Below are 27585 nucleotides of genomic sequence, written 5' to 3'. Positions count from 1 at the left end.
TGGTGTGGTGTTGTGGTGTGGGGGGGTGTGGTGGGGTGGGGTGTGTTGTGGTGGGGTGGGGTGGGGTGTTGTGGTGTGGTGGGGTGGGGTGGGGTGTTGTGGTGTGGTGTGGTGTTGTGTGGTGGGGTGGGGTGTGTTGTGGTGGGGTGTGTTGTGGTGGGGTGGGGTGTTGTGGTGTGGTGGTGTGGTGGGGTGTGGTGGGGTGGGGTGGGGTGTGTGGTGGGGTGGGGTGGGGTGTGGTGTGTGGGGTGGGGTGGGGTGTGTGGGGTGGGGTGTGTGGTGGGGTAGGGTGGGGTGGGGTGTGTGGTGGGGTGTTGTTGTGTGTGTTGTTGTGTTATGTTGTGTGTGTTGTTTTGTTGTGTGTGTTGTGTTGTGTGTTGTTGTGTTGTGTGTTGTTTTGTTGTTGTGTTGTTTTGTTGTGTGTGTGTTGTTGTGTGTGTGTTGTGTTGTTTTGTTGTGTGTGTTGTTGTGTGTGTTGTGTTGTTGTGTGTGTTGTTTTGTTGTTGTGTTGTGTTGTTTTGTTGTGTGTGTTGTGTTGTTTTGTTGTGTGTGTTGTGTTGTTTTGTTGTGTTGTTGTGTTGTGTGTGTTGTTGTGTTGTGTTGTTGTGTTGCTGCTCACCTTAAACTTCATAACGTTACACTGGTAGCTCGGCTCGCTCCACAGTTCACTGTGTTCAACATCAGTTAGGTGACCTATCAAATGACCACGTGTCCAGCCAGAAGCACGTGACCAACACACCTTTCCACAGGTCGCAGCGCGTGATAGTGACGCGAGCAGCTAACTTCCAACCGAACAGGCAGCGTTAGCAGCAGCTAGCACGGCTAGCTAAAGCGATGAGACCGTACCGTGTGTCGCTGCTCTTCTTGTTCCACAAACAACCGGAGAAACGTCCTTCTTGTCCTCAACGCTTACATGGATGAATCACGGTCCCGCAGCAGCGCCGTGAATCAGCTCCCCGCCGGTGTCGGTCCTTCTCCGGTCTCTCCGGTCCCTCCGACAGCGTTCCTCTGTTCTCCTCAGATCTCGTTCGAGCTCTCAAATTCAAATCATATCGCGAGATTTGGACCGAAGTTCCGGAGGCCTGACTGATCTCTGCGAGATGTTCAGCACTGCACTTCAGTTCCTCACATGTTTACAAGGCTAGGGACGACTCATAATAATATAGCCACAAAAACCGAAGATTCCCTTTTAATATTAATTAATTGATGTCACCAGTACTCCATCAGCGTCTTCAGTCAAGCTGCCTGAAGAAATAAAGGTCTGCAGTCTTTTAAATCTCTTCTCAAAACAGACTGTTATCTGAGCGTCTGTGCTGATTTTAGTTGATTTTAGAACAAGTCTTATTTCTTTTATAGCCTGTTTTAATTTTTTTTCATGGTTGTTTCATGCATTCATTGTGTTGTTAAGGCTTGTTACAATTCACTGGTTGTTTTGTTTTAATGGGTTTTTTTATGAAGCACCTTGTAACTTTAGTTTAGAAAAGTGCTATACAAATAAAGTGTATTATTATTATTATTATTATTATTATTATACTCTTCAAAGTTGCACTATATTGTGACCAATGCTGTGTTGCAGATGGGAACTCAACATTTGGCAGCCATTTATTTTTGGTTGGGTTTAGAGTGTGTAACTCGCATCTGGTAAAAAAGAAAAAAAAAGAAAAGTTCAGCTCAAAGCCAGATCAGGCCTGAATTCATCTCGAATCAAAGGCTTCAAACACTTCTCTGTCCTCAGCAACTTGTTAAACAGCCATAAAACCAAATACCTACCAAGCTAAATCAACATTAATGTCATTGATAAACTGTACAAGTAACCCTGAGAGATCAAAAGGCTGTAAACCATGAATTATGAAAAAACATGATGGATTATAATTAACTGTTCTACAGCAGTATGTACATTAAAGCTGAGCTCAGACATGACATTTAATACACATGAATATGTATAAAACCTTGTTAATTTCTGGTTTGAGCCCACATTAGCAGGCATTCATATATCAGATGAAAGGTTTGGTTGATGAAGTGGCGGCTCCAGACAGACAGACAGACAGACCTAATCCAAACTGGAGAGGATTACAGCCCTCAGTGTGTTCATCATTATTTAAAGAGACACAAGAGGAAGTGACGAATGAGCCGGTGTGACTTTACAGCTCTCAGTAATGCTCTGACAGCCACACGGACACGGTAGAAACTAGGAACTTCAAGCACAGCTGTCTCACGGGAAAGAGTTGAAGGTCTGAACCAGACTGTGGACGTCATGCGAGCGCAGGAATCTGGGTTAGCGGGGCCTTTTTACTCCAACAGGTGCATGTCAGTGTGTTCATTGTACAATCTGTCGGTACCACACTGTTTATGTACACAACTCAGGACAATCGGGCTACACAACAACCCTTAAAGAACAAGAGGCACTGCAGAACTGATGGTTCTCTTGTGCACCTACAGAACAGACGAAAGGCTTTTTCTCTAAATTCTTCCTATGTGAACCATAAACAAACATAAACAAACACCAAAGGAGTCCAAACTGGATAATCCTGTGAAGTTGTTTTGGGTCAGGCTACATCCGGGCTGATCTGGAGCCAGGGACCGTTGGCCATGCTGGAGTGTCAGGGGAGACATCGACAGAGCCCGCAGCCCCGGTGAAGCCGGACCGAGTGGTGATATATGAAATAGAGTTTTGGTCCAATAACACAATGAGGTCAGTCAAGTGAGCGATGATGTCATGATAAAAGCACAGACTTGGACAGTTCACTGGAGACACTTCTTTCCGTCTTGTGTCTGTAGCCAACTCTCTGTTACATCTGAATAAAGATTCAAATGTGGACGGTCCCATTTGTAAACGAGCATTTTCAGATTACAGGTGAGAATATTGTGGATTCTGGGCCCACATTTTTCAGTTTCTAGGAAACAATCTTCTGAATCCAAAAGTGGTCGATTGGATTCCCACTTGGCATGTTGTGTTTCCCAGTAACAGGAGAAACAGCAGTTCCTCGACTCCTCCGAGGCCTGCTGCCGTATCCTCATCACGCTGTAGGAGAGCTCCTCTGAGCTGGCTGGAAGGTTCATCTCAGGGTGAAGGAGGGAAGATGGGATGAAATGGCCTTTTCACTGCCATTAATATTTACAACCATGTACTATTTTAAGTGCAGGAAAGAAACTGAGGTTAAGTGAGGTAAGAAACTGTAGGAGCTCAGAGACAATAAACAGAAGACGACCACTGATGCCGGCTCAGGGCCGACGTGCCTTCATTATAGAACCAACTGTGAAAAGCTGCCCTGCAGCAACATACACCGATTTACTTTACAAAATAAAATGCTACTCTTTACCTCTTTGGAGCAAATTTAAAAGATGTTCAGAGATTAAGAACAGAGCAGAAGCCTGTTTCACTTTGTTTTCAAGGGACACTTCTGACCCATCAATGTTAGCATTGCATTTCTCAAATGATTTTAAGTTACTGAATTCTCTCATTAATGCAGATTATTAAAACCAGCTTGTTTAATGCTGAACAGCGCTCTAAGACCATTATTGGCTGAGCTTAATGACTGCTGATACTGTCGTGCATCCCCCGTGACTCCGGTGTGTCCGTTCAACAACACAACACACACCTCTAGTATTACTCAGCAGGTCCCAAGGAAACAATGAGGGAGCTTTAAACTCCTAAACTGCTGATGTAGAAGTGCAACTCAGTGAAACCGCCCCTCTACGAGAAAACACTGAATGAGCGACACCTGGTGGAAGACAACAATATTGTCCTTCAGGCTTTCAAAGGGAACCACTTTAAGATTAAAAGAGCAAACCAACTTTCAGGAAACATAAACTTAAATAAATTGCATGTTCACTGTAATAAATCCGACAGACTGTTCGGTCAAGGCTATGAGATCGGTGTCAATATGTTTCTGTTGGCAATAACAGAGGCACATTTTTGAATGACGATTTATTACAGCCAGCAGTTTACAATACAAATCACCTTCCAAAATGCTCAGCTACCACCTTCCTGAACACGGCTGATATTCTGAGCACTGACACAGTAAAATGACATAAAACAGAGGAATGCATTCAAATTTATAATCTCAATTTTCTCTATTTTGCTATTTTTTTTCAACAAATTTTTATTTATGATCAAGGCCTAGTCAAACCATCCCTAGACCTGGCAGAGTCAATCGTTTTCTTTTTTTAAGAAATAATTTATCATTTTGCGATGTTTTCAGAGTTTTAGGTTTTTCAATGTTTAAGTTTTTTTTTTTTCTCTTTTTCCCATCGGTGAAGCAGGTTTCAAAATGCTCGATCTGCAAGACAAATAACAAGACGACATCAATGCTCGCACTGGATTTCTTTTTTAATAATGACATCTGCGTATAATTTCTCTATCTGTGCACCCCCCGCCCCCACCCACCTTAGACGCTGGGAACGCCAGCGGGGGTGGTGGACTTCTGAGCAGCCTCCTTGGCCTGGTGGGCCTGAAGCACAGCAACAGCCTCATCCACCTGCAACACACAACGTTCACTGAACCACTGCATACTCAGCATTTTAGATTGAAAGCATTCACGACGAGGTGAATGAGCTACACGCGTAGCATTCACCATGTTCATGAAGAGGAATAAATATGTTGAAAAGAGCAAATGAACTGACCTTTGAGCGCAAAGACTCGGGAGACTCGAGCATGTGAAGCAGTTCGGAGTTGTCGATCTCCAACAGCATACCGGTGATCTTACCCGCCAGGCTGGGGTGCATGTTCTGGATCAGGGGGAACAGGCGCTCACCTGATGAAGGAAAACACCATTTTTGACACTGACTTAAAATGACAGAAATTCACCAAAAAGTGTAAAAAGACTTGATTAGGAAGTAGTTTCTCTTCAGTCCTCCGTTCTGAATCTGAGCAGATGAATGTACTGACCCAGCATCTGCTTCTGTTCCTGAGGGGGGGCGGCAGCCAGCATGGAGGCAGTCAGGGGCTCCTGTCCTTGAACATGGACAGCCGGCTGAAGGAGGAAAAAAGATTTGAATTTAGAGATAAATTATAGCAAGCTAATGACACGCAACTAATGAGTAATCATCACATCATAGTGAGTAACTGAATGAATGACTTGTATTGTAACAATTCATACTTTTCCTTCCAAATCTTGGCTCCTACTTTTGGCATATTTGAGTAGATTTAGGATTCCATAAACCATCATTTGTCATACAATTGCAAGATTGCAAGATTAATTTTGGCTAAACGGTCATTTAAAAAGACAAACGATGTCCTGTCTGGTCATGTTCAAATTGAATATTTACAAATTAAGCTGAATCTGACTGCAGTAAGATCTAAAGCTTGACCATAACTCAAAAACATCAAAAACCCTGCAAACCTATAACCCAGTTCGTATTGAAACTTCAGCAGTGATTATAAAACCTATTTGAAACCACCATGATGGTGTTCTTACCTGCTGCATGGGGACCTGTGGCTGGGAAGCCATGTGCTGCTGAGGGTTGCGCACACCAGCAGCGTATTTGTACTGGGGCATGGCGCGCACTGGGGCCGCGGTGGCTGAAGCACTGGCGGGGCGCTGGCTGAGAGCCTGGGTGGCTGAGGGGGGGACGGGGACAGAGACACTGGATGAAAGCTACACCAACTGACTCACAGGCAGGTTCTTGGGATCTGGAAGATGAAAGACTCACGCATTCGCTGGGACGCCATCATGCGTGGGACCTGGGTGTTGGCGGTTGCAGTAGCCCGGATGGTGTTGAAGGTCTGGGGCCTGGGGGCTGATGGGCGCATGGCGTTGGGCATGTTTTGGAAGTCTGAAGGAAAATGTAAAAAAAACAACAACAACCCAACAACATGAAAGATCAGCACTAAAGTAGTTAGAAATCAGTTAAAAGAGGGAGCTGGTTGTTTAGTCACACCAGCAGCGTATCAAATAATGGTCCAGCCAATTTAGTTCAAACTCAAATTCAGTACACGTGACCACTTACGCTGAGGACGCACTCCCTGAGTGGCCCAACGGGGGCTGGGCCGGAGCTGGGCCAGCTGGTTGGCAGAGTAGTATGCAGCACGGTTCTGGGCCTAGGAGGATGGAGACAACCTTTCATTATTACGTGCGTGCCAAGAAATCAAAACGCAAGTTTCCAATTGTTACTTTTGCTACATTCAACAGAATTGATTTCAACCCGTGTTATCTGGTTCAAATCAAAATACACGGGTTCATTATGCAGGAAGGAGACCGAGCAGCATTTAAATGCTACGTCGTGTGTCGAGTGTACGGAGCAGGCTGGGGAGACTCGCCTGCGGTATAGCTGCCATGAAATAGCCTGAGGGTGGAGCTGGCTGATACGGGTTGAGGACCGGGTTGGGCACAGCACGGACCGTGGCCATCCTCTGCATGTACTGGTTGGTCAGATGGGCTTGACGTTCCTCCTTTCTCTGAGCCAGGGCCACATACAGAGGCTTTGTAGCCACAATGCGCCCATTCATCTCGGTTACAGCTTTTGTGGCCTCCTCTGGGGAGGAGAAGCACACAAAGCCGAAGCCTTTGCTGCGGCCACCCTCCATCATCACCTACAGAATAAGAGATGAATTAGGATTTATTTTGATTCCATTAAATCACTTCTTTTTTTCTTTAAATAAAAGAACAATTTCTCATTTCAACATTATAAATCAAGAACTAAAACCTTCACCTTTGCACTTGTTATGGTTCCAAATGGAGAGAATTCTTTACGCAGGCGTTCGTCATCCAGGCCATCATCCAGGTTTTTCACGTACAGATTGACACCCTGAGATATTGAAAATGACCGTAAGAAAAAACACAAGTCACACCTCAGGAATACATCAAGTGAACTTGTAGTCTTGTCAGACCGGACAAGATTCCCGACACAGCTGCTGTCCTCGAGCATCTTGAAATACAGCACAGAACAACACACACCTGAAATCATCCCCTCCATATGATCCGTGCATGAAATAGGCAAACAAACCTGATATCTGGTCATGCGGTCCTGTTTCATCTGCTCAAACTTGCGCTTAAGCTCATTCTGGCGTTCCCCTTTCTTCTGTGCACGGCCCACATACACCTGCCTGCCGTTCAGCTCTTTCCCATTCATATCGTCCACAGCCTGCAAGGAAGTAAGCACACGTCTACTGAAACCAGCTAACCGGCGGCCGTGCTAATGCCGATTGAAGGAGAGCGAGTGTGTTTAATTCACTAGACGTGAAAATAAAACGTTTCAAAGAAAAGAAGGTGGAACTGATGCGTACCTTCTGGGCATCCTCATGTCTCTCGAAGCTGACGAAGCCAAATCCTTTGGATTTACCACTCTCATCAGTCATGACCCGGATACTGAGTGCAGGCCCTGCAGCATACAACAGCTGATCAACACCTTCAACATACAACAGCTGATCAACACCTTCAACATACAACAGCTGTTAAATACCTTCAACATACAACAGCTGTTAAATACCTTCAACATACAACAGCTGTTAAATACCTTCAACATACAACAGCTGATCAACACCTTCAACATACAACAGCTGTTAAACACCTTCAACATACAACAGCTGTTAAATACCTTCAACATACAACAGCTGTTAAATACCTTCAACATACAACAGCTGTTAAATACCTTCAACATACAACAGCTGTTAAACACCTTCAACATACAACAGCTGTTAAATACCTTCAACATACAACAGCTGTTAAACACCTTCAACATACAACAGCTGTTAAATACCTTCAGCATACAACAGCTGATCAACACCTTGAACATACAACCTTTCATCTCAGGTCTCTGAAATGTTGACATCTTACCATATTTACCAAACAACTCCTTCAGCTTCTCGTCGTCCATGTCCTCCCCAAAGTTCTTGATGTAAACGTTGGTGAACTCTCGGGCACGCGCGCCAAGCTCCGCCTCCCTCTCTTTACGCGATTTGAAGCGTCCAACAAATCTGTGATTAAATGATGGGAAATATTAGAATAAAATACACATTTCAAGACAAATGTTGTCCAAAACTAAATCCTTAACATAATAGCAATAATACATTACGTATTATTTAAACGGTGCATTTTATAGACTCATCCTGCTTTAGCAACGTGAAAGTGTATTTAGGGACACGGCGAAGGAGGAGTGGGGACGACGGGGAAGACGAGACGTGGAGTCCTTGTGATGAATCAGTGACTGTTTCAAAGCTAAATGTTGTCATTAATGGATATTGTTCAACGCTCCTTACGTCGTATGTCTTAATGTTTAACCGGCGTCTCGTGGTGTTTGACCCTCTGAACAAGGCGGTATGAAAACAGTACGTACATGTGCCATCAACTGGTCAACGCGTTTGAGGACAAGATGCAGTTCAACACCAAAACCAAACTTTGATTAGATGTAAAATTCACGGTGTTAATCCGACTCCCCAAACACCGATTTAATTCAGGACAATAGAAGCCACACTTACACTTTTCTGTCATTGAGCAACATGCCGTTCATTTTCTCGATGGCCCGCTCAGCAGCCTCGTGGGTCTCAAAGTGCACAAAGCCGTAACCCTTTGAGCCATTTTCATCACAAACCACCTTGAAGAGGAAGATTTTAGGGTCAGAAAACACGCCGTGCACTCAAGAAACACTTCACAGCAGCTTCCACCTGCTTCAGTCTTTAGTCATGCAAAGTAGTTGTGTGTAAAACAGAAACAGGCGGTGGGTGGAGGTGGGTGGAGGTGTGCTGCGTCTACCTTGCAGGACAGGATGTTCCCGAAGGCAGAGAAGGTGTCGTAGAGGGCCTTGTTGTCGATGGACTTGTCCAGGTTCTTGATGAAGATGTTGCCCACGCCGCTCTTCCTCAGTGAGGGGTCCCGCTGGGACCACATGATGCGGAGCGGCCTGCCCTTGATCACATCGAAGTTCATGGTGTCCAGAGCCCGCTCAGCTGAAAACAGTTCCCCAAACGAAAAGACACCGAGTTCACGTTTGGTTTGTATTTATCTGATGACGTCAGTTCTCTCATCGCGGTGACAAACACCTGCCGTGACGCGAGTACTCGCCATCCTCAACATGTGCTCATGTAAAGCGGCAGCGCGGCACGCACCGCGCGGGCCTCCCGGAGTCAGACGGGACGTCCCGCTGAAGACCGCCGCGGGACGGGGACTTACCGTCAGCAGGCTGCTGGAAGTTCACGTAGGCGTAGCCGAGGGAGCGCCGGGTGATCATGTCTCTGCACACCCTGATGGAGAGGATGGGCCCGGCCGGGCTGAACTTCTCGTACAGCATGGCCTCCGTCACGTCCGGGTGCAGGTCCCCCACGTAGAGGGACGCCATCGGGTAGCTGGGCGCGCTGGGGTTCATGTCGGACGGCGCGACGTGACAACCGTCGAGTTCCTCCGGTTCAGTACCGCGCTGACTGGGCCGACCGGCTCCGCGGAGGGCGGGTTTGTCTCGACGTGTTTCGGGCTTCGGGAGCAGACGCGAGCCGGGACACCGAGCAACGTGGTGCTAGCTCGGTTAGCAAGATGTCGGCGCGGGGCCTAAAGCGACTCGCGGAGTCCTCGGACGGGGATTCAAACTTTAGTCAGCTCGGAAGCTCGAGAGCCGGTAGTACGCGGGACAAAGACGCTCCGGTGCTGTGTGGGTGCCGACGCCCTGGCCCGGTCCGGTCCAGAAGAGGCTTCGGTCCAGCGGCCGACCTGCTCGCCCACGCTTCAACAATGACGCTACCTAGCTTAGCTCGCTAACGCCGCTCGTCCGTTTCGTTGGTTTCTTCTTCGCGTTGCTCGAGTTCACAAATCAAATCCTGCTTCACCGATTTTAGTTTTTCTTATAAAAATATGTCTGCGTGTGCTCCCTAGCTTCTGGTTTGTTTCATAATAATAAAATGTGTCCGAGACTCGCTCCGGAGCACCTCGCGCCCTACGCAGACGGATTACGGGAATGAAAGAAGGTCGCTGGAGGTTGTTTCCCGACTCCAGTCGAAACCACGGCGCGTCCGCAGCAGCCGAGAGTGACGTCACACATCTCGCGATATCTCGTACTTCATTTCAGCCGGACCGTGACTTTCCTGTACGGTCTCCGTCAGGCTCCGCTCCGCTCCTCTCCTCCGGACGGTGAACCGTGGGTGCTGTTCTCCGGACTCCGAGCCCATGAAAGAGTAGTTCTGGTTCTCCGTGAAAAGCGCCCAGTCAGCGCGGTGAGGACAGAAACGTCCATCCGGTCAGCTGTTACCGGTTTGTCATGTGATACCTGTCCCCTCCTGGAAATAACATGTGGGTGGTTTATTGTTTTGGTCATTCTAGCTGGACAGTGAACTGCTGTGAAGGCACTTTGCTGAAGGGACAGAAAGGGTTGGTAGTTGTGAATTCACCTTTGTTGCATCAGCTCTGCCTTAAATTAGCTTCCCAACACATATTTAGGGGTTCTTTGGCTCCACATAATACATGTTCAATTACTAGTGGATGCAAAGTCAACCATGCCCAGTATCCAACAACCCATTTCACTAAATGGACTCTAGAGGAAGATTCAGAGAGGACACAGCACTTTTCACACAACTCTGACCCTGAGCTCTTGGTGTTGAATGAGACCAGACCATCTGTTGTTGCTGAACATTGTACTGTGAATGTGTGCGGATCAAGTCTGTGCTTCAGTTCGCCGGGAGGCTGTTACTGACTCAGCATTCCTGTGAGGTGGCTGTGCCCTCCTCGCAGCAGACACACCCAAAAGGCCTGCAGCAGGAACTCTTTGTTCTCGCTTCCATTCAGCCGTTTATTTAAGCAGAAGGATGCAGAGAAATCTCTTTCCGTCAAGACACTGGACACACCGCAGTCCTGTGAAATGGATGTTCTTCGATTCATTACCTTTCGCTGCTCATTGGTCTTTTGTATGTGAATGAGGTTTTTGAATTTGTAACTTTCCGTGTCTGTGGTCTTCAACTGTCCCACATGTTAAAGGAGGTGGTCTGAAGTGATCTGCTCGTAGTGAAGCTCTCCTGCATTCTCGGAAACCTTCCCGGTGTTTCCTTCGTGAACGAGTCTGTATGACGCAGCTGAAGGAAGATGCACAGCAAAGGACCAGCGTGCATCACTGACCACAGCACCGGCAGACACGAAATCAAAGTGGCAGCCGGTGCTGGTTCACGTCTGCTCCCAGCCGCCACCTCAGTGACTCATTCATTCTTGTTGAGTGATTCACAGAAAACAGGTCCCTGTATTCCAGCGGTTGCTGGATTTACCCAAAAATAGCAAAACAGAAGTTTTCAGCTAGCGACTTCTGAGATTTTAAAGCTTTTAATATGAATTATGGGAAACAAAGACTTTGAACAAAAGACTGGGGTTGTTAGACACCTCAAAACGGACACAGTGAAACTTTAAATTATTATTATTTTTTTTTTATTCCACTTACATGAAATTACACATTTCCCCCCCAAATAACAGTTTATGTTTGGGTGTTTTGTATGAAAAATCCAAAGACAAACAAAGCTAGCCAGCCCGACAACAACCTTCCTTACTGAACTACTTCTTACCGACATGCAGTTTAGGCAAGTACTGAAAGAAAAAGGGACAATTAGAGAGAAAACAAATAAAAACCTTAATTTGAAAAAGCAGTAACTAGATAAGCACGTGGGATTTTTTTTTTTTTTTTTATGGTTGTGCTCATACAAAACAGCAACAATACAAGCTTGTGTGCTCTTTTGTTTTTCAAAGTTTTCTATACCTCGTAATTGATACTTAGAAATACCCCCCACCCCCCAAAAAACACCAACAACAGAGAGTTGAAAGTTGAACTGACAGTAAATGGAATGTGTAACCTTTGTGTTCCAACAACATCCTGCCTTCTGCCTCCTGAACTCCCCGTTACACCTCCACCACCTCTGCTGTCCTTCCTAATACACACTAAGAGCTGCTGTCTCCTCAGCTGTGAGGGTCCAGATGTGTCATCAAAGATGGTGTTACTCACAAACAGGACCGGTAATATGAGTAGGATACACATACAGTCTAACTAGTTTCTGACTTTTAAAAACTCCACCTGATGCACGTTTCATAAACTGAGAACTTGCTCTCTCACCCAGCACCGCTACTGCTCACAAAGAAAAAGGTCAACAGCCAGGCATCCACCCCCAAACACACTCCAGCCTTCCACATGAACCCTCCCGTGACTCCATTTAAAACGTACCCTCCCTCCGTATCCCCGTTCCCACAGTCACTACAAAACAAGGAATAGTAAACTGATAGGAGTGAGATGAGTAGAGAGACCTCGATAGAAAAAAGATGGAAAGAGTTGGATGACGATGATGATAATGAGGTGGTCTCAGTGTTGATGATCATGATGAAGATGAGCCGGGACGATGGCAGGCAGACGGGGATGATTCTGGGGGTCGGGCTCAATCTCGGGGCTCCTCTGTATCCTCTCCCTCCACCTGGTTGTCAGAGGTCCACAGCTGAAGGAGGACGGGAGGAGAAAGAGAAGCGGCAAGAGGGAAGAGAGACAAGGCAGAAGAGAGACAGTAACATGCATTAATATTTAATCTCCAAAAGGTTTGATTTGAGTACTGTACAGTCTCCACTCCTCAGTGACCAGACAAGCACTAACTCCCGTTTAGCAACAAATCTAAACTTCAAATAGGGACCTGTTGCATCATCACATTAGAGCTGATTAAGGACTTCACATTGTGGTAAAAGTATCAAAAACCTGATTCTTCCTAAACGTTCCTTCTGTCATTGCTGGACACTTCTTTCTTTACCTGCTAGAAGAATCTGCTCTATTTATAAATCCCACCAGGGATGATTCCCACACAAACACTCCCATTCACCTCTTGGGACATTAAGCCATGACTGGCTGGTTATTTCTCTGCAATTTCTGCTGCTTTCCTGAGACACAGTATGTGAGGAGAGTGATGGAGCTCAGAGCAGTAAATTCAACCGCAGCCCCCTGAACCGTGTCCACAATATACAGGTGTTGGGACTGTATTCATTACCGTTTAAATGACTCCAGAAATGTTATCAAACCCTCATGTTTCTGGTCCCAGAGTGTGTCTGTGTGTTTTAAGGGCACAGCAGCTCATATGAATGATGTTTCAATGACAGCTTTGATTAGATGGGGGGCAAATAAAACAAATTTATGATTCCCCTGAAAACTAATCCACAACAACCAAGATAATAAATGAATTATTCTTCTCCTTTTGCTCCTATTTTTTTTTTTTTTTTATATATACCAAAAATAGCTAAATAACCTCTGAATATTTTCAGGTTTTGTTCCTCATCTATGGACCTTGGGCTCTGGGAAGCTGTATTTTGATGGGTTAATTGTGAAAATAAAGCAAGTAAGTAGTTGAACTCTTAGTTTCAATAATTTACACTATTCTTTTGTGCACAAATTCTGCTAATGTTATTTCATGCATTTAAGAAATGGAAAACTTACTGTCAAGTTGTCTCTCAATAGCTGCATGATTAGTGTGCTGTCTTTGTACGAGTCTTCACTCAGTGTGTCGAGCTCTGCGATAGCATCATCAAAAGCCTGAAGGATTCAAAACACATTTTCAACAGCTGTTAAAAAAAGAAAAAAAAGAGATGCTGCTCTAAAACAAACTTGGGAAGAAAGTGAGGTGGCAACATGAACCCACTTGTTTGGCGAGCTTGCAGGCGTCATCAGGTGAGTTGAGGATCTCGTAGAAGAACACGGAGAAATTAAGGGCCAGACCAAGACGGATTGGGTGTGTGGGCTGCATTTGGGCTTTGCTGATGTCAAAGGCATTTTGGTAGGAATCCTGTGAATCTTGAATGATGGCTGAGAGGAAAGAAACACAGATAGATATATTTTAGTGATCCTACAAGGGGAATCTTTTTTTAAGAAAGACAGAACGTGAGATCTGTGGAACGTAAAACAAACTGTGGTGACATTATAACAAATAAGTGAGAGATTAAAACAAGACGTTATCTTGATGGTAAAAGACTCAGTTGCTTGTTTATTGTGTATAACAAGCTAAAACTAATGCAATCTTATACAAGACTTTTTCAATAAGTCCGACCCCAATATAGGTGATAATGCTCAGGTTTTGTTAAAACTGTCTTAGAGAGGTGTAGCTTGTACTTTACGACTATTTTGTAGACTGAAGTTGCTGTTGAATTAAATTGAATACTATTCACATATTTCTGATATTTTTCCATAAGGAAAAAGTTGAATCAATGTCCCACTGAAGTCCTTTTTGAAGGATTATGTCAGCAGCGACAATATGAGATGAGTAATGCTCCAGACTGGCCACACCTCTCTGTGACTTCATCCAGGGACTCTCTTTCTCACTTCCTCTCGGTGAGGCCATCAAGGCTGTGACTTTTACAGGTTTTCTTTAAATTGCTAAAACACTAAACACCATTCTCTGAGCCAAATACTCAGTGGCCTGACCCCATTTATTGAATCACACACTCTTCTGGCAAAATCATAAACAATGTTCACCTAGTTAGACACAATTTGCAGATCTCGACTCTTTTTGCAAAACACGTTCTAACTCACTAAAACCCATTTTTCACTGATGTGCTTGTGATGCATAACGGTTGCCACGCATAGCAAAAGTTGAACATCATTAAATCACAAGTGTCATAGCTTAAACAACGACTCAAAACCAATCACACTTCTTGCAAAAACAAAAATTAGCTAGTTCAGACTGCACAGGTTGTTCACATCAATAATGGACAGGAAAAAAGAGTGGAAGAGCAAGAGGTGGGGAACGTGGAAGAAGAGGACGAGGCCAGGAAGGGCAATTACGGAAAAATACGAGCCACTGTAACAGACCATGTTGTTGTTGTTCATGGAAAGACAGGACAAAGAGAAAAACCCAATGTCAGCAGGTTCTCTGTCCACCATAATCCAGACATTCAGAGAAGAGAAAAGGTCCAATGTGCTTCTGTCATTTAAAGTTTTCAGTACTACTGTACGTACAGATGTTTATTACATCACTTTATCAATATAAAGGAGACATGGGGAAAGTCCATCACTGTTTGTACGGTACTGCATGTCGGTTTTTGTAACTACATGTTCAGTCTTTGTAGAATTGATAGATGCCCAACAGTAAGAGGCCTCACAGCTGATATGGTCCTGAAAAACAACACTATTCTATTAGTGTTGTAATTCTGACGGGCTGGAGCACAATCTGACAACACAGTTTGGTTTTGAGCACAGATGAAACATTTTGAGTCAGAGGTTTAGTGAATGTAGTTCGAAGATTGTTTTTTTGTGCTTACAGTTTTCAGAAAATGATGAAAGGTTCCAAGAATTGTGTCTTAGAAATAGACAGGTTATAGAGGTTATATATAGGTTTATAGAGGATCAACAGGGCAGCCGAGACCAGAAAATACACCATAAGAAAAGACAGATCAACACTATATTCTTTCACTGATTCATGCCCTAAGAAAGGGTTTAAAAACTCTAATCAGACTAATTCAAGTCTGGATTCAAGAAATAAAGTTGGGAAAAACACTTGTTGCTTTCGTGGAAGAGTTAGATGAAAAGATCGATGCCCCTGTCAAATCTGTCTGTTAAACGTCAAACCACAATCAGAACCTGTTAGCTTGTGAACAACTAGCCTGCTTTGTCCTACCAGCTCACTAATTAACACAGACTGGAATAATATATTCAAGAAATATAAATTGCCAATTAGCAGTTTCATGGGGGTAAAATGACAGATTTTTTTTCTTGGCCAGGCACAGTAACCAGCTGGAGTGGTGTTATTACCGTGAGGTTATTAGGCCTCCAGAAAAGCCTCCAGAACATCACTGCGTTGCTGAGGAATATGTGCAGGCAACCCACTGTAAAAGGCACATCTTGCTGTTTTTACAACTGCTTGTACAGCTGACTTCAGTGAGAAATGTCAGTTAGTTGGATGATGGCACTGACTGGAAAAAGACTGACTACTACGACTTTGTGTTTTTAATTGGCTATAGAAGTTAATGTGAAAGTAGATCGAATTTGATCTATAGTTGAACACCTTGTTTTGAATGATGTTCAAATGATGTTAATTGGATAAAGACAAACAGCAAACATGTAAACACACACACACACACACACACGCGCACACACACACACACACACACACACACACGCGCACACACACACATTAATGACATTAATGTTCATAGACTAGAAGTACAGTAAAGTCATGATGTTGCTGAATGGGTGTTCCTGCAAGTGGCAGCAACGAACTAGAGTTTAGTAGCTTTAGAAAGAAGCTGGAGGAATGACAATGGCTCAGTTTGTCATCCGTAGACACGGACGTGTCTCATAACCGCCACTAGGAGGCAACAAGTTCAAGAGAATAAAAATAAAACTGAACAGAGAGAGAGAGAGAGAGAGAGAGAGAGAGACACTCTGTGGATCCAAAAATGAATATTCTTATGGGTTTAAGCTGGTCACGATACGCCAGACAAAAATATGCTAGTTTGAAGCCCCATAAAAGGTTTTGATGAGTTTAAAAGTCCCATATTGTATAAATTCAGATTTTTAATTATCTTTTGATTAGTGAGTAAGTCTAGGTGCAGTATAAATACTGTGATACTGTCAAAACAGCCCATATTCAGCCACTGTGATGTCTGGATGAGCGGTTTGTGATATCACAAACTCGCATCCATGTCATATGTCCACCCACAGAAGCTCCAGAGTAAAACTAGTCCAGGTGGCTTTTGGCACTTAAAACCACAAAAATACATTCTTATTGATATATTAAGACTTCAAATAAAACTCTGGAAAAGTGTCAAATATGGGACCTGTAAAAAAAAAATGATGTGCTTAAAGTTCACTTCTTATGTTGCTACAGGCCTCTATCGCATTATATAGAAATGTGATCTTTACATATAAAAATAGGTAGTGTTTGCATTGAAGTAAATCTCTCCTACCTTTCTCACCGATAGAAGGACACGGTGACACTGTTGTCGTCAGCACTGAGGAGCTGATATCATGAAGCTTATACCAATACTCAACTGTTCACTTAATAGGATCTTATCTAATACATCTTATTTGGCTAAGCTAGGAGTTGTTGATATCAGTTCCCACAATCAAGGCTACCAGTCAGCCAAACATAGACACATAAAAAATGTAATAAATTAAATTAACCATCGCCACCCCCACACATGTTAAAAAAAGGGATTCAACAAGCAGCTTACAATGCTTCTCGTCTCCTGTAGCCACCTCAGCCAAGTAGCGGTGGTAATCGCCTTTCATTTTCAAATAAAAGACCTGGCTCTCTGCAGCAGTGGCTTTGGGAATCAGAAAGTCCTTCAGGAGAGCCTGTGGTAGAAAACAAACAAAGCCCACTTTTAGACAAAAATCTTTCATAGTAATATACAGAATATACATCATATATTCTATAATCATGTATCCACAGTGCCTTCATGTTGTGACAGGCAGACCTGGAAATCAACATCAGCAGCAGAGCTCATTTGCAGGGATACTAACTATGGGTATAATATGTGAATGTATACAAAGATTACCTTTGTTTTTGTTTTTAACCGATTGCTGCTCATTTGCCACTTTCACTCCATACGCTGACTCCACAAGAGCAGTGGTTGAAATTTAGATGGTTTACATTCCATGTCAGAGACGACGTTTTATGGCATGGTTTCTCATCAGACCTAAATAAGGTTAGAGACAAGCTGGCTACCTCCAGTAGCCTTGAGGCTTGAGCCGGAGAATTTGGCTGGGCTACATCACAGATGCTTCAGGGACCATTGAAGGGGACGTGAATAACATGAAAGCGTGGGGGAGGAGAAGGGGATGGGTTAAACAGACGAGTGGGACGTGAAGATGGTTGAGAGTGAAGAAGGGTAGCGGAGGATGGATGAAAGATTGTGGGGGTGGAGAAAGAGGAGAGCGCCAGGCTGCTGAACTCCTGATGAGCTTTTGCTGAGGAAGTAGGTCACTCAGAGCCCAGCTTGGCTATTTACAACGCAAGCATACACCAATTGATAGCCTGCTCCTGTTGCTAACCTGAATGCTAGCCGGCAGGGACAGAATACTTTACTGTGATGACTGGTGGGAGCGAAACACAACACACTGAAGAGTTATTAATCTATTATGTTAACGTGCTACAAGGCAAACAGGATTAAACATTACCTTCACCGATGCATGAATTCATTCTTAATTTAGAGAGCACATTTGATCTCTGCATGGCTCAACTCCAGATTTTAATGTAGTTTCCATGTAGACATTTCTCTGTTGTTTGCAAGTCATGAATAATAACGGCACTTACATAGAGTTAAAAGCCAGGAGAGAATTAAAACTCATGTCATTGGTGATGATATGTTGTCAGGAAACCCAGCAAAGACCGTCCTCTAATTTTACAAGAACCTGATCCGCAAGAGGACGGCTCGAAGCATAATTTATGGCCCCGACTTGGACAGATAGACTTTATTGATCCCGCAAGGGGACATTTATTTGCTAGAGCAGCACGGCTAAGAAAGATGCAGGGTATCCTGGAGCCTATCCCAGATGACTTTGGGCGAATTTCTGCAACATACTCTTCATTGAACAACACATTTGTACATTTTCTGAAGTCTATTGTGATAAACAAGGCTGACAGGAGTCTGCACTTGCTGGATGCTCCTAAACTGATGTGAGGGATCAGAAAAGCCCTCTGGGATCTGAATGTAGAACTGGGCCACTGGCAAGGGCATAGCTAAAATGGCAGAAAGAGCAAAGTAAATGAAACTTATATTTTCAGTAACTGTGCATACTTTTTTTTTATTGTTACTTACCACCTTTTCCGAAAAAGTTGGGACGCTGCTTAAAATTTTAATAAAACCAAAATGCAATCATTTGCAAATCTCATAAACCCATATTTAATTGCAAATAGATCAAAGACAACATATCAAGTGTTGAAACGGAGAAATTGTACTGTTTTAGGAAAAATATCTGCTTATGGCATCAACACATCTCAAAAAAATTGGGACAGCGGCATGTTTACCACCGAGTAGCGTCGCTGCTTCTTTTTACAACCTTCTGGAAATGTTTGGGCACTCGGGAGACCAGTTACTGGAGTTTTGGAAGTGAAAGGTTCGCCCATTATTGCACAAGATTTTAGCTGCTCAACAGTTCTGGGTCTCATCTGTCATATTTTTAATTGGTGCAATGGGCAATAGAATACATAGAACAAATTAAAATAAACATTGTTCAGGTAAACTGAACTGACAGCTGTGAACTGGCAGCATTTAACTGTTGATCAAGCTAGTGCTTCGGGGTGTTCAGATTTTTGTGCAAGAGCTGGTTCCCATGGTCTGCAGTGAGGCTGCTCCTCTGAGCAGTCCACGTCTTCGGAGAACACGTTCAGCAGAAAGCTTGTTGCTGGCTAGCTTGGCCTGGAGAAGCTACTCCACCCCTGGTTACAGCTATTTCATTCACCATGCTTGCCCATTTCTCTCTGACATCACACCTTTAGATTTCACTGGATGAAACCCTCAAACTAATTATTTCACTTCAAGTGTACATCAGCATTATCCTTCGCCCGACATCTGCTCAATCTACTCTCATCCCTCTCTCTCGGTCCCCGTAAGGCTGTTGGCTGAGGTGGAGGTCAGCGAACGAGAACGTTGGTGGCTCAGCTTCTATCATTATAGGATTAGGACATAGTGAGTCATCAGGCAGATAAGGCACCGGCTGAGAGGAGAAAATAGTAGCAGCGGTCCAACAGATGGCTATAGTACTTGATAAATCTATACAGGACAATATGAAAACACAACCCCATTTCCTAAACAGTTGGGACGCTGTGGGAAATGTAAATAAAAACAGAATGCAATGATTTGTAAATCACATAAAGCAATATGTTACTGTAGATAGACTAAAGACAACATATCAAATGTTGAAACTGACATTTTTTTTGTGTTTATAAAAATATATGGTTATTTTGAATTTGATGCCAGCAATACCACTCCAAAAAGTTGGGGCAGCTTCATATTTACCAACGTTTTGCATCACGTCTTCTTTTAACAACCCACATTTGGGAACTGAGGAGACCAGTTTCTGGAGTTTTGGAAGTGAAAAGTTGTCCTATAATTACAAGCTACCGTTGCCAAGAGCACTAATGCATCCCTGTACCATCACAGATGCTGGCTTTTTAACTGAGCACTGATAACAAGCTGGATGGTCCCTCTCCTCTTTAACCTGGAGGAATGCGGGATGCAGCAGCGTTTCTGGATCATGTTTCTATCTGGTTTCTTCTTTGGAGAGTTTTAACATCATTTGTGGACGCAGCGATGAACTGTGTTCACAGACGATGGTTTTCACAAGTGTTCCTGAGCCCATGCAGTGATTTCCACTCCAGAATAGTGTGTTTTTAATGCAGTGCTGCCTGAGGGCCCGAAGATCACCACCATCCAATATTGGTTTCCAGCCTTGTCCCTTGTGTTCAGAGATTTCTCCAGATTCTCTGAATCTTTTAATGATATTATGAACCGTAGACGATGAAATCCACTAATTCTTTGTAGTTTTACGTTGAGGAACATTATTCTTAGATTGTTGCACTATTTTCCAACACTGTCTTTCAGAGTGGTGAACCTCTCCCCATCTTCACTGCTGAGAGACTCTGCCTCTCTGAAATCATCTTTTATACCCAATCATGTTACTGATCTGTTGCCACGGTAACCTAGTTAGTTGTGAGATGTTCCACCAGGTTTTTACTTTTTTTTTTTTTTTGCCTTTTCATAAAACAATTTCTCCGTTTCAACATTTGATAAATTGTCTTTGGTCTACTTGCAATTAAATATGGGTTTATGGGACTAGCAAATCAATGCATTCTTTTTTATTTACATTTTACACAGCGTCCCAACTTTTCCAGAAATGGGGTTGTAGTTTACAATCACAAAATAAATCTTAGGGAGTAAACTGGTAAAACTACAAATCAGAGAAAAAGTAGCACTGTTATTATTGTAAGCTAAGTTTTCAATTCTGGGGCATCTAAAACATTTGTCAAATTGATTGACCTTGTGGAGTTTGAGCTGCTGTTTCCCAAAGCCAACAGGATGTGCATCTTGCTTTGTTATGAAATGTAGTCATACTGAACAAGGTCCTTCTACTTTTTGATAAGTAACTTATCATGCAGGGACACATAGTGGATGCAGGAGGTAGCTATATGGTGAAATGTGTCCTGTATGTTAAGAGAGATGAGACACACTCCTTGTGTCAGGAAATAATTGCTGGCAATGTGACAAAAATCATTCAAATAATGGAAAAAAGCTAACCAATACTACTGTTCTGACATAAGTCAAAATGTAATTATGCTTAGTGTTCACATGGTCACACAGTTAATAAGTCAATTAGGTCCAGTGATGGTGTTTTGCTGAACTGTACTATAGCGAGGTGCTAATTTTTTCATGGGACCCAAAATGTAACTTGGAAACACCACCTTAAACCATGACCACAGTCTTTCATATAGATTAGTTGATTTGTATTATTATTATTTTTTTTAGCACTATGGGCTTCATAAAGATAGATATGACATGATATTGTACAGTTCTGCTGCAAGGACTTTAATGTGGTAAGTACCATTAAATAACCCGTGTTGTGACTTGGCGCTATATAAATAAAGTTGAATTGAATATGACGTCAGGGATAAAGGGGATTGCATCAAGTTGTAAAGGTGGATCTCTTGGAGCCTTACCTCAAGTCCAGATGACTTAATAAGCTTAACACGCATACTGCTGATCAATCTGGCAAATTCTGTGATGATGAATAATGAACCAAATTAGAACATAAGTTGCTTTAAAAGCTTAACATGCTACAGTTTACATATTACTTCTTTGCTATTAATCATCCCAGTACGTCATCATCATCACCATCGTCCATGCTGATGACAGATGAGTACAGTCATCTACATTAGATCATAAAAACAACAACAAAAAATAGTCTCTGGCTTTGTCTTAAAAAATATATTTATCCACATTTTTACGAGTGCCTGGTAGAAATGCTTTAATATCACTACAAGGTGGCTTCAATGCATTTAAAAGCTGTTTTCCAGCCCCGATAAGGTATTAAAAGATGTTACTGCCAGGTGTCAGTCAACCGTGTGCAGCACTGTCACATTCAATGCAACTGTACAAGAGGAGAAACATGCAGAGATTACAGCGGCTATCAAAAAGTTCTTTGTGAAATAACAGTCGACTATTTATTGGACAAGAGTCAAATATTTGTAAGTAGTGAAGAGTATGTTTTCCGTCGGCGTGTCTTAAAGCTAAAAGAACATCCATGTTATGAACACCGAACCCTAACCCAGATAAAGTCAGCAATGCTGTCTGATCAAACACGATAAATCTTACCAGCACATCGTTGCAGATGGATTTGAGCTCCCCCTCAATTTTTTCCCGGTAGGCTTTAGCCATGGTCTGCTTCCTCTCCTCGGCCTTCTGCTCGATGCTGGACACCACGCGCCACGAGGAACGACGGGCGCCCACCACGTTCTTGTAGGCCACTGACAGCAGGTTGCGCTCCTCGTTGGACAGCTGCTCGCCCTCCTTGGTCACGGCCTTCATCAGTTCAGCCATGTCGTCATAGCGTTCGGCCTGCTCGGCCAGCTTGGCCTTCTGCACCAGTTCCTTCTGAGGTGCCTCGCTCATGACTGCTCACTGGACAGAGAAGAACCAGAACCAGAGAAGAACCACTGGAGGTCAGTTACTGTCATCAGGAAGCAGCTGGGACCAGCTGATCAGTTTAACAGAACAATTAATGATCAATCAAACAAATGATTGATCCGTGTTGGTAGAATAGAATGACCCAATAGATGGGTCCAAAGAGGACCTGCACCACCACACTAAACACATACGGTACTGATCAATTGACCCTCAGTTATCACTGATCGATTGACCCTCCCTCATCACTGATTGATTGATCCTCAGTGATCACTGATTGATTGATCCTCCCTCATCACTGATTGATTGATCCTCAGTGATCACTGATTGATTGATCCTCAGTTATAACTGATTGATTGATCCTCCCTCATCACTGATTGATTGATCCTCCCTCATCACTGATTGATTGATCCTCAGTGATCACTGATTGATTGATCCTCAGTTATAACTGATTGATTGATCCTCCCTCATCACTGATTGATTGATCCTCCCTCATCACTGATTGATTGATCCTCCCTCATCACTGATTGATTGACCCTCAGTGATCACTGATTGATTGATCCTCCCTCATCACTGATTGATTGATCCTCAGTGATCACTGATTGATTGATCCTCCCTCATCACTGATTGATTGATCCTCAGTGATCACTGATTGATTGATCCTCAGTTATAACTGATTGATTGATCCTCCCTCATCACTGATTGATTGATCCGACCACATCTGAGTGATATGAAATTGAAACTGTCTGAACCACAGCTCAGATGACACCCTGACCATTTCAGACCGAATTCATAAACACACCTACAACTATCAGCTGATTAATGGTTAGTTTAATAGTTAACCAATGTTGGTGTACTTTAGTTAACTGTGGCTGCAGGCTGATTTCACACTGCAGCAGTGACACATGAACTTCCATCTTGTTGGAAACCTCCATCTTTCCGCCTGTATGCGACCAACTTTCTGGATGCCTCCACAGACGACTCTCGTTTCAGCCCTTACATGCAAACGATTGTTAAAATCGACTGTGGTCGATGTTAACCGCACTTTTGTATGTTTATTCTCTCTGCCGCTGTCAGTCAGAACAGGCGGGACTCAGGCAACAGATCTCGCGCCATCCTCTCGGCCAGATCATAAAATGCGTCACCAAATATTCCTGGGCACGCAGCCGGATGGAGGGAGAGAAGAGCAAAGTTAAGGCGTATCTCGTGCCGGCTTGATTTTCCCTCGATGTTTGCGATATAGTAATTTAGTACATCTCACGTAGGATAAGCCTCGATACATCGAGTATATTCGATATATCGCCCACCCCAAGCTGATTGAGAAGTAACAAATGGTGTAGTTGCATTATATCAAAGCTATAAAGCCTAAAATAAAAAAAAATTAACTATATACAGGAAGTGGAGAAACAGCAGTGATGACATCATGTCAAAGACGTCTATGAATTGTATTGCACGGATGTCTACTAAGATTAAAACACCCTTCCTTAGTCACGGCCTTCATACACCAGAGAAGTTTTGGTGTGGGACCAAACTGAGGGAGACCAAGTGGGAACTAACTGTGACGTCGCCCGTTGGTTTGTGAGCGGCCGTTCTGAAGCCTCAGCTCCGGTATTTTGGACGTCACCATCCTGCTAATTTGGGAGCAGAACTGACCTTATTTGGACGAGCTGGGGAGGAGAACGCGACACCTGCCCACCTATAGCAGAAACCTGGCTGCACCACCGTCGATTTAAAGGCCTTTTGAGGCTTAATATCTAATTAATGATGGAAATATTTACAAATGAACCTTGAGAAAACTAATATGAATGAGTGACTTTAGCAAATGACACTATGGGGACTTCTGGGGGGAAAGTATTGCCTTAAGCATTGGTAATTTGAGGAAGTGGCATTACTTACAAAGCTGTTGAGTGCCACAGGTTTGTAAAAGCACAGCTTCAGTTGAGAGTAGGAGGTCTACATAGACACCAACGCTACATCGATAGCCTACATCCGTTTGACCCGTCCAAAATAGCCAGCGGGCTTCCACAGAATCAATCCCCTTTTTCCATTCAAGAGTACATGCAATGTGGGCTGTTCGTAATCCATCCTGATATGCTATTGTTCAGTTTAAAGGTAGTCAAGAAAATTTAAACTAAAAAATACTCAAATCATTGAGGAAATGGTGAGCTTACTGACCACTCCTAAAGACAAGACGCCCCATTTTACAGGTTCAGTTTTGCTAAATTCTAAAAGCTGAAGGCAGATGGGTCCAGTTTAAGATCAGTATCAGCACCAAGTTGCCACCATGCATCGAGACAAAGTGGGTCAACCGGAGATGACATCCATTTTATTTGTTAAATAAAATTGCACCAAAAAGTCCATTTGTACAGATAAAGTAGTGCGAGGCTGTAACCGACGACTGAGCCAAAGAATGAGGCGGGTATCGGTGCAGACCCGAGCACGGAGAGCTGGCAGGCCTCCAGGGCAGCCCGCTTCCTCCGTGTTCAACCACACCCATCCACCACCTGTGGCTGGCCCAACAGGCGGAAACGAAGCATGAAAAGCAAAGCGCGTTTGAACGTGGCACACGGAGATTAATGTCGGTATTTTAACGTCTCCGGTGCTTCTCCTCAACGGTTTGGGCGACAAACTCAACTCAGTAAGCGAAGAGCAGCGACAGAGGCCTCGTGACCAGGCTCCATCATGGCGCCGACTACTTCCTGAAAGAGAAGCCGTCCACGCCAGGCAGCTTGTGTGCGGGCTATGGCCGCTTGTGTGCGGGCTATGGCCGGTTCACGCTCCTGATGTGTGAACACATGTTCAGGGGAAGGCGTCCACCTCGAGGTGGACCCTGGAGGGAGCAGCTCGGCGGGCTGTCCGCCCGGGGGAGGCGGTTACAGCTGCTCCACCCGCAGACGGTGCTTTCATCAATACTACACCCAAATTAAAACTCATACACGACGTTGACATGTCAGGGATGTTATTGTACCTTTATGGCAAATATTACAAACACAGTGAAATGAGGATAAACACGTAGAGTACCAGACATCAAATATATCTTTATATTATCTGACACGCTCAATCCAATGCCCCGTTAACAGACCCGGGGTGGCCGGTGGCCGACACCGACACAGACACACCGAGACACAGACACAGACACACCGAGACACAGACACAGACACACCGAGACACAGACACAGACACACCGACACCGACACGCCTTCCTGATGATTTTCCCTTTTTGAAACCAGCAATTAGACATATCCCAAATTGTAACGTTAGCTGAGCTCGCCATTGTTCTTCCGTTTGACGAGCAGCCGCTGCACGCAGCTGGAGACAATATGCTCCTATGATCTTTCTATTCAACGACAGGTCGGACAAACGAACGGTGGACCATGTTCAAGGTTGAGTTTGAAGCTGTAAACCATCCCTACCTGAGTACCAGCCGATGTCTGCTACCGAGCTCCAGCTGGTCGTCTCAGCCGTCCGACTGAATCAGTCCACGGGGTTTCCTCGCTGTCCGCCAGTCGAAGGCACGGCCAGCGACTGACGTCAAACGTTACCACGGCAACCGAACAGGAGCCATTGTGGGAGTTGTAGTTCCCATTGTGGGAGTTGTAGTTCCCCATTCACCATCACCTCCCCCAGCCAGAAAGAGAAATGATTGCAAATAGTCAATATATGAACCTTTTGGTGATTTTATATTGGATACCACTATGATCTTTGTTAGACTTCTCAGTCATACATTTACAACCGAAAATACATTACAGGCACTTCTGATCAGGTTCATTGTGCTGTATGGAGCAGAGAGCTGGCCTGATTCACTTTAATGAGGAAGTCAACATCATTGGCAGGTTTAAACACTGTCCTTTTTCTTACTGTACATTACAGTTTTGTATCAGAACAGGAGGGCATCGTGAAAATGAAAAGAAGCCCTGAATGGCACCAGCAGCTGAATACAGGTGCTTTGGCATATCATAGCTGTATACAGCTATATTTGTACTTAAAAGATCAAGCTCATTAGCTACCAGCATTATATTTTTCTAAACAAATGAGATATTGTTATCTTCTATAGGAGTATCTGCTGGAGATGCTGAGGGTATTACAAACTAGAACACAGGACACAGTGCTGTATATCATGCCTAATAGAAACGACTATTTCTGCAGTCTGCTTGGTTTCCAGTGGGAGAGAGTGAAGCTATTTTTGCCTTGTCACATGTTTTCCCCTTGGGCCAAGATTTCCAGCTTGTAACCTATTTAAGGGCAGATCAGATACTATCAGCTGTGTGCGGCAGGCACCAGTGCAAAAAACGAGTTTCATATACATATGTGGTCGAGGAAGGGTGAACCAAACCAGAGGTATTTCACACAGAGGGGAAAAAAAGATAAGGATAAGTGACAACGTTAAGACAGGTAACCGGTTGGGTGAGTTCTCACTCAGCCGTCAACCACACCTTGTGAACTTGAATGTACATGCACACACACACTCACACAACTTACTCTGAACTGGGAAAATTCAATTGTTACACACAAGTGAGCAACTCAGCTTGTGTGTGCTTGCCATGGGTGGAGGTTTGCTCGAGTTGCACCATCTTGTTTTTGACAAGAACATGAACACACAATGAAGAAGAAGAAAAAAAGATCCTCTTTTGTAACTTTGTCCTCGGTATTGATCTTGAATCACTTTAAAATCTTTATAACCTAACTGAGGAAAGTGCTAAACGAAGTGCTATTAAAACGCCTAAGGGATTTTTTTTTGGGGCTTTACTAGGTTGACAACTGTATTCTCATGTACTTATGCACACATAGAAAATAAAACACAACTCTGGAAAGTGTATCATCAGATCATCAAACCTCAGACTTCAATGTAATATAATTAAAGCAGTTACATTTGTGTTGGTTGGATAAGTTAAGAATGGAAAAAATATGGGAAATAATAGAGATGGTCATTAAAAAAAAGTCAAATGATCACTTGGGTGAATGGAGGTGCCCCTGAGAGTCAGTCTGAAACATACTGAGTAACACATTGAATGGGAGAATATGAACTGCATGTTTGGAGGTG

General features: G+C 43.8%; 2 protein-coding genes across 3 annotated transcripts; both read right to left on the bottom strand.

The window, feature by feature from the left end:
- Positions 1 to 3913: 3913 nt before the first annotated feature.
- On the bottom strand, positions 3914 to 9922 carry LOC138635886 (polyadenylate-binding protein 1A). Of its 2 annotated transcripts, none has more exons than XM_069723591.1 (15): positions 9108 to 9922; positions 8691 to 8884; positions 8417 to 8532; positions 7785 to 7915; positions 7226 to 7320; positions 6946 to 7083; positions 6652 to 6747; positions 6260 to 6532; positions 5950 to 6040; positions 5653 to 5775; positions 5418 to 5560; positions 4889 to 4973; positions 4624 to 4754; positions 4388 to 4478; positions 3914 to 4280 (listed from the first exon to the last, which is right to left on the bottom strand). In XM_069723591.1, the coding sequence occupies exons 1-14, from the start codon at positions 9298 to 9300 to the stop codon at positions 4389 to 4391; spliced, it is 1899 nt and encodes a 632-aa protein (XP_069579692.1). In that variant the 5' UTR covers positions 9301 to 9922; the 3' UTR covers positions 3914 to 4280; position 4388. The 2 variants fall into 2 exon arrangements, with proteins under 2 accessions (XP_069579692.1, XP_069579690.1); XM_069723589.1 differs by having other exon boundaries at positions 7776 to 7915; positions 9108 to 9921.
- A 1394-nt stretch (positions 9923 to 11316) lies between these two features.
- On the bottom strand, positions 11317 to 26044 carry LOC138635887 (14-3-3 protein zeta-like). Its single transcript, XM_069723592.1, has 6 exons — positions 25958 to 26044; positions 22236 to 22541; positions 17094 to 17217; positions 13565 to 13728; positions 13363 to 13458; positions 11317 to 12382 (listed from the first exon to the last, which is right to left on the bottom strand). The coding sequence occupies exons 2-6, from the start codon at positions 22530 to 22532 to the stop codon at positions 12326 to 12328; spliced, it is 738 nt and encodes a 245-aa protein (XP_069579693.1). The 5' UTR covers positions 22533 to 22541; positions 25958 to 26044; the 3' UTR covers positions 11317 to 12325.
- Between the last annotated feature and the right edge of the window lie 1541 nt (positions 26045 to 27585).

This window comes from Brachyistius frenatus, unplaced genomic scaffold (assembly GCF_029030835.1).
Source record: "Brachyistius frenatus isolate BFR_SWC_R1_liver_20210118 unplaced genomic scaffold, ASM2903083v1 Contig_335, whole genome shotgun sequence".
NCBI classification, from domain to species: Eukaryota; Metazoa; Chordata; class Actinopteri; family Embiotocidae; genus Brachyistius; species Brachyistius frenatus.
Note: the sequence above shows the minus strand (reverse complement) of the source record. Positions and strands in the feature narration are given on the sequence as shown.

What these genes read in the sequence shown, in the direction of transcription:
- LOC138635886 (XM_069723589.1), bottom strand. Translation starts at nt 9,300, where the DNA reads ATGAACCCCAGCGCGCCCAGCTACCCGATGGCGTCCCTCTACGTGGGG. An exon ending in TTGCTCAATGACAGAAAAGT is followed by an intron (nt 7,916 to 8,416) that starts GTAAGTGTGGCT and finishes ATTTAATCACAG; the next exon opens with ATTTGTTGGACGCTTCAAAT. An exon ending in GGAACAGAAGCAGATGCTGG is followed by an intron (nt 4,755 to 4,888) that starts GTCAGTACATTC and finishes TTCCTTCATCAG; the next exon opens with GTGAGCGCCTGTTCCCCCTG.
- LOC138635887 (XM_069723592.1), bottom strand. Translation starts at nt 22,532, where the DNA reads ATGAGCGAGGCACCTCAGAAGGAACTGGTGCAGAAGGCCAAGCTGGCC. An exon ending in TACAGGAGACGAGAAGCATT is followed by an intron (nt 13,729 to 17,093) that starts GTAAGCTGCTTG and finishes CTTTCCTCTCAG; the next exon opens with CCATCATTCAAGATTCACAG. An exon ending in CCTGCAAGCTCGCCAAACAA is followed by an intron (nt 13,459 to 13,564) that starts GTGGGTTCATGT and finishes TGAATCCTTCAG; the next exon opens with GCTTTTGATGATGCTATCGC.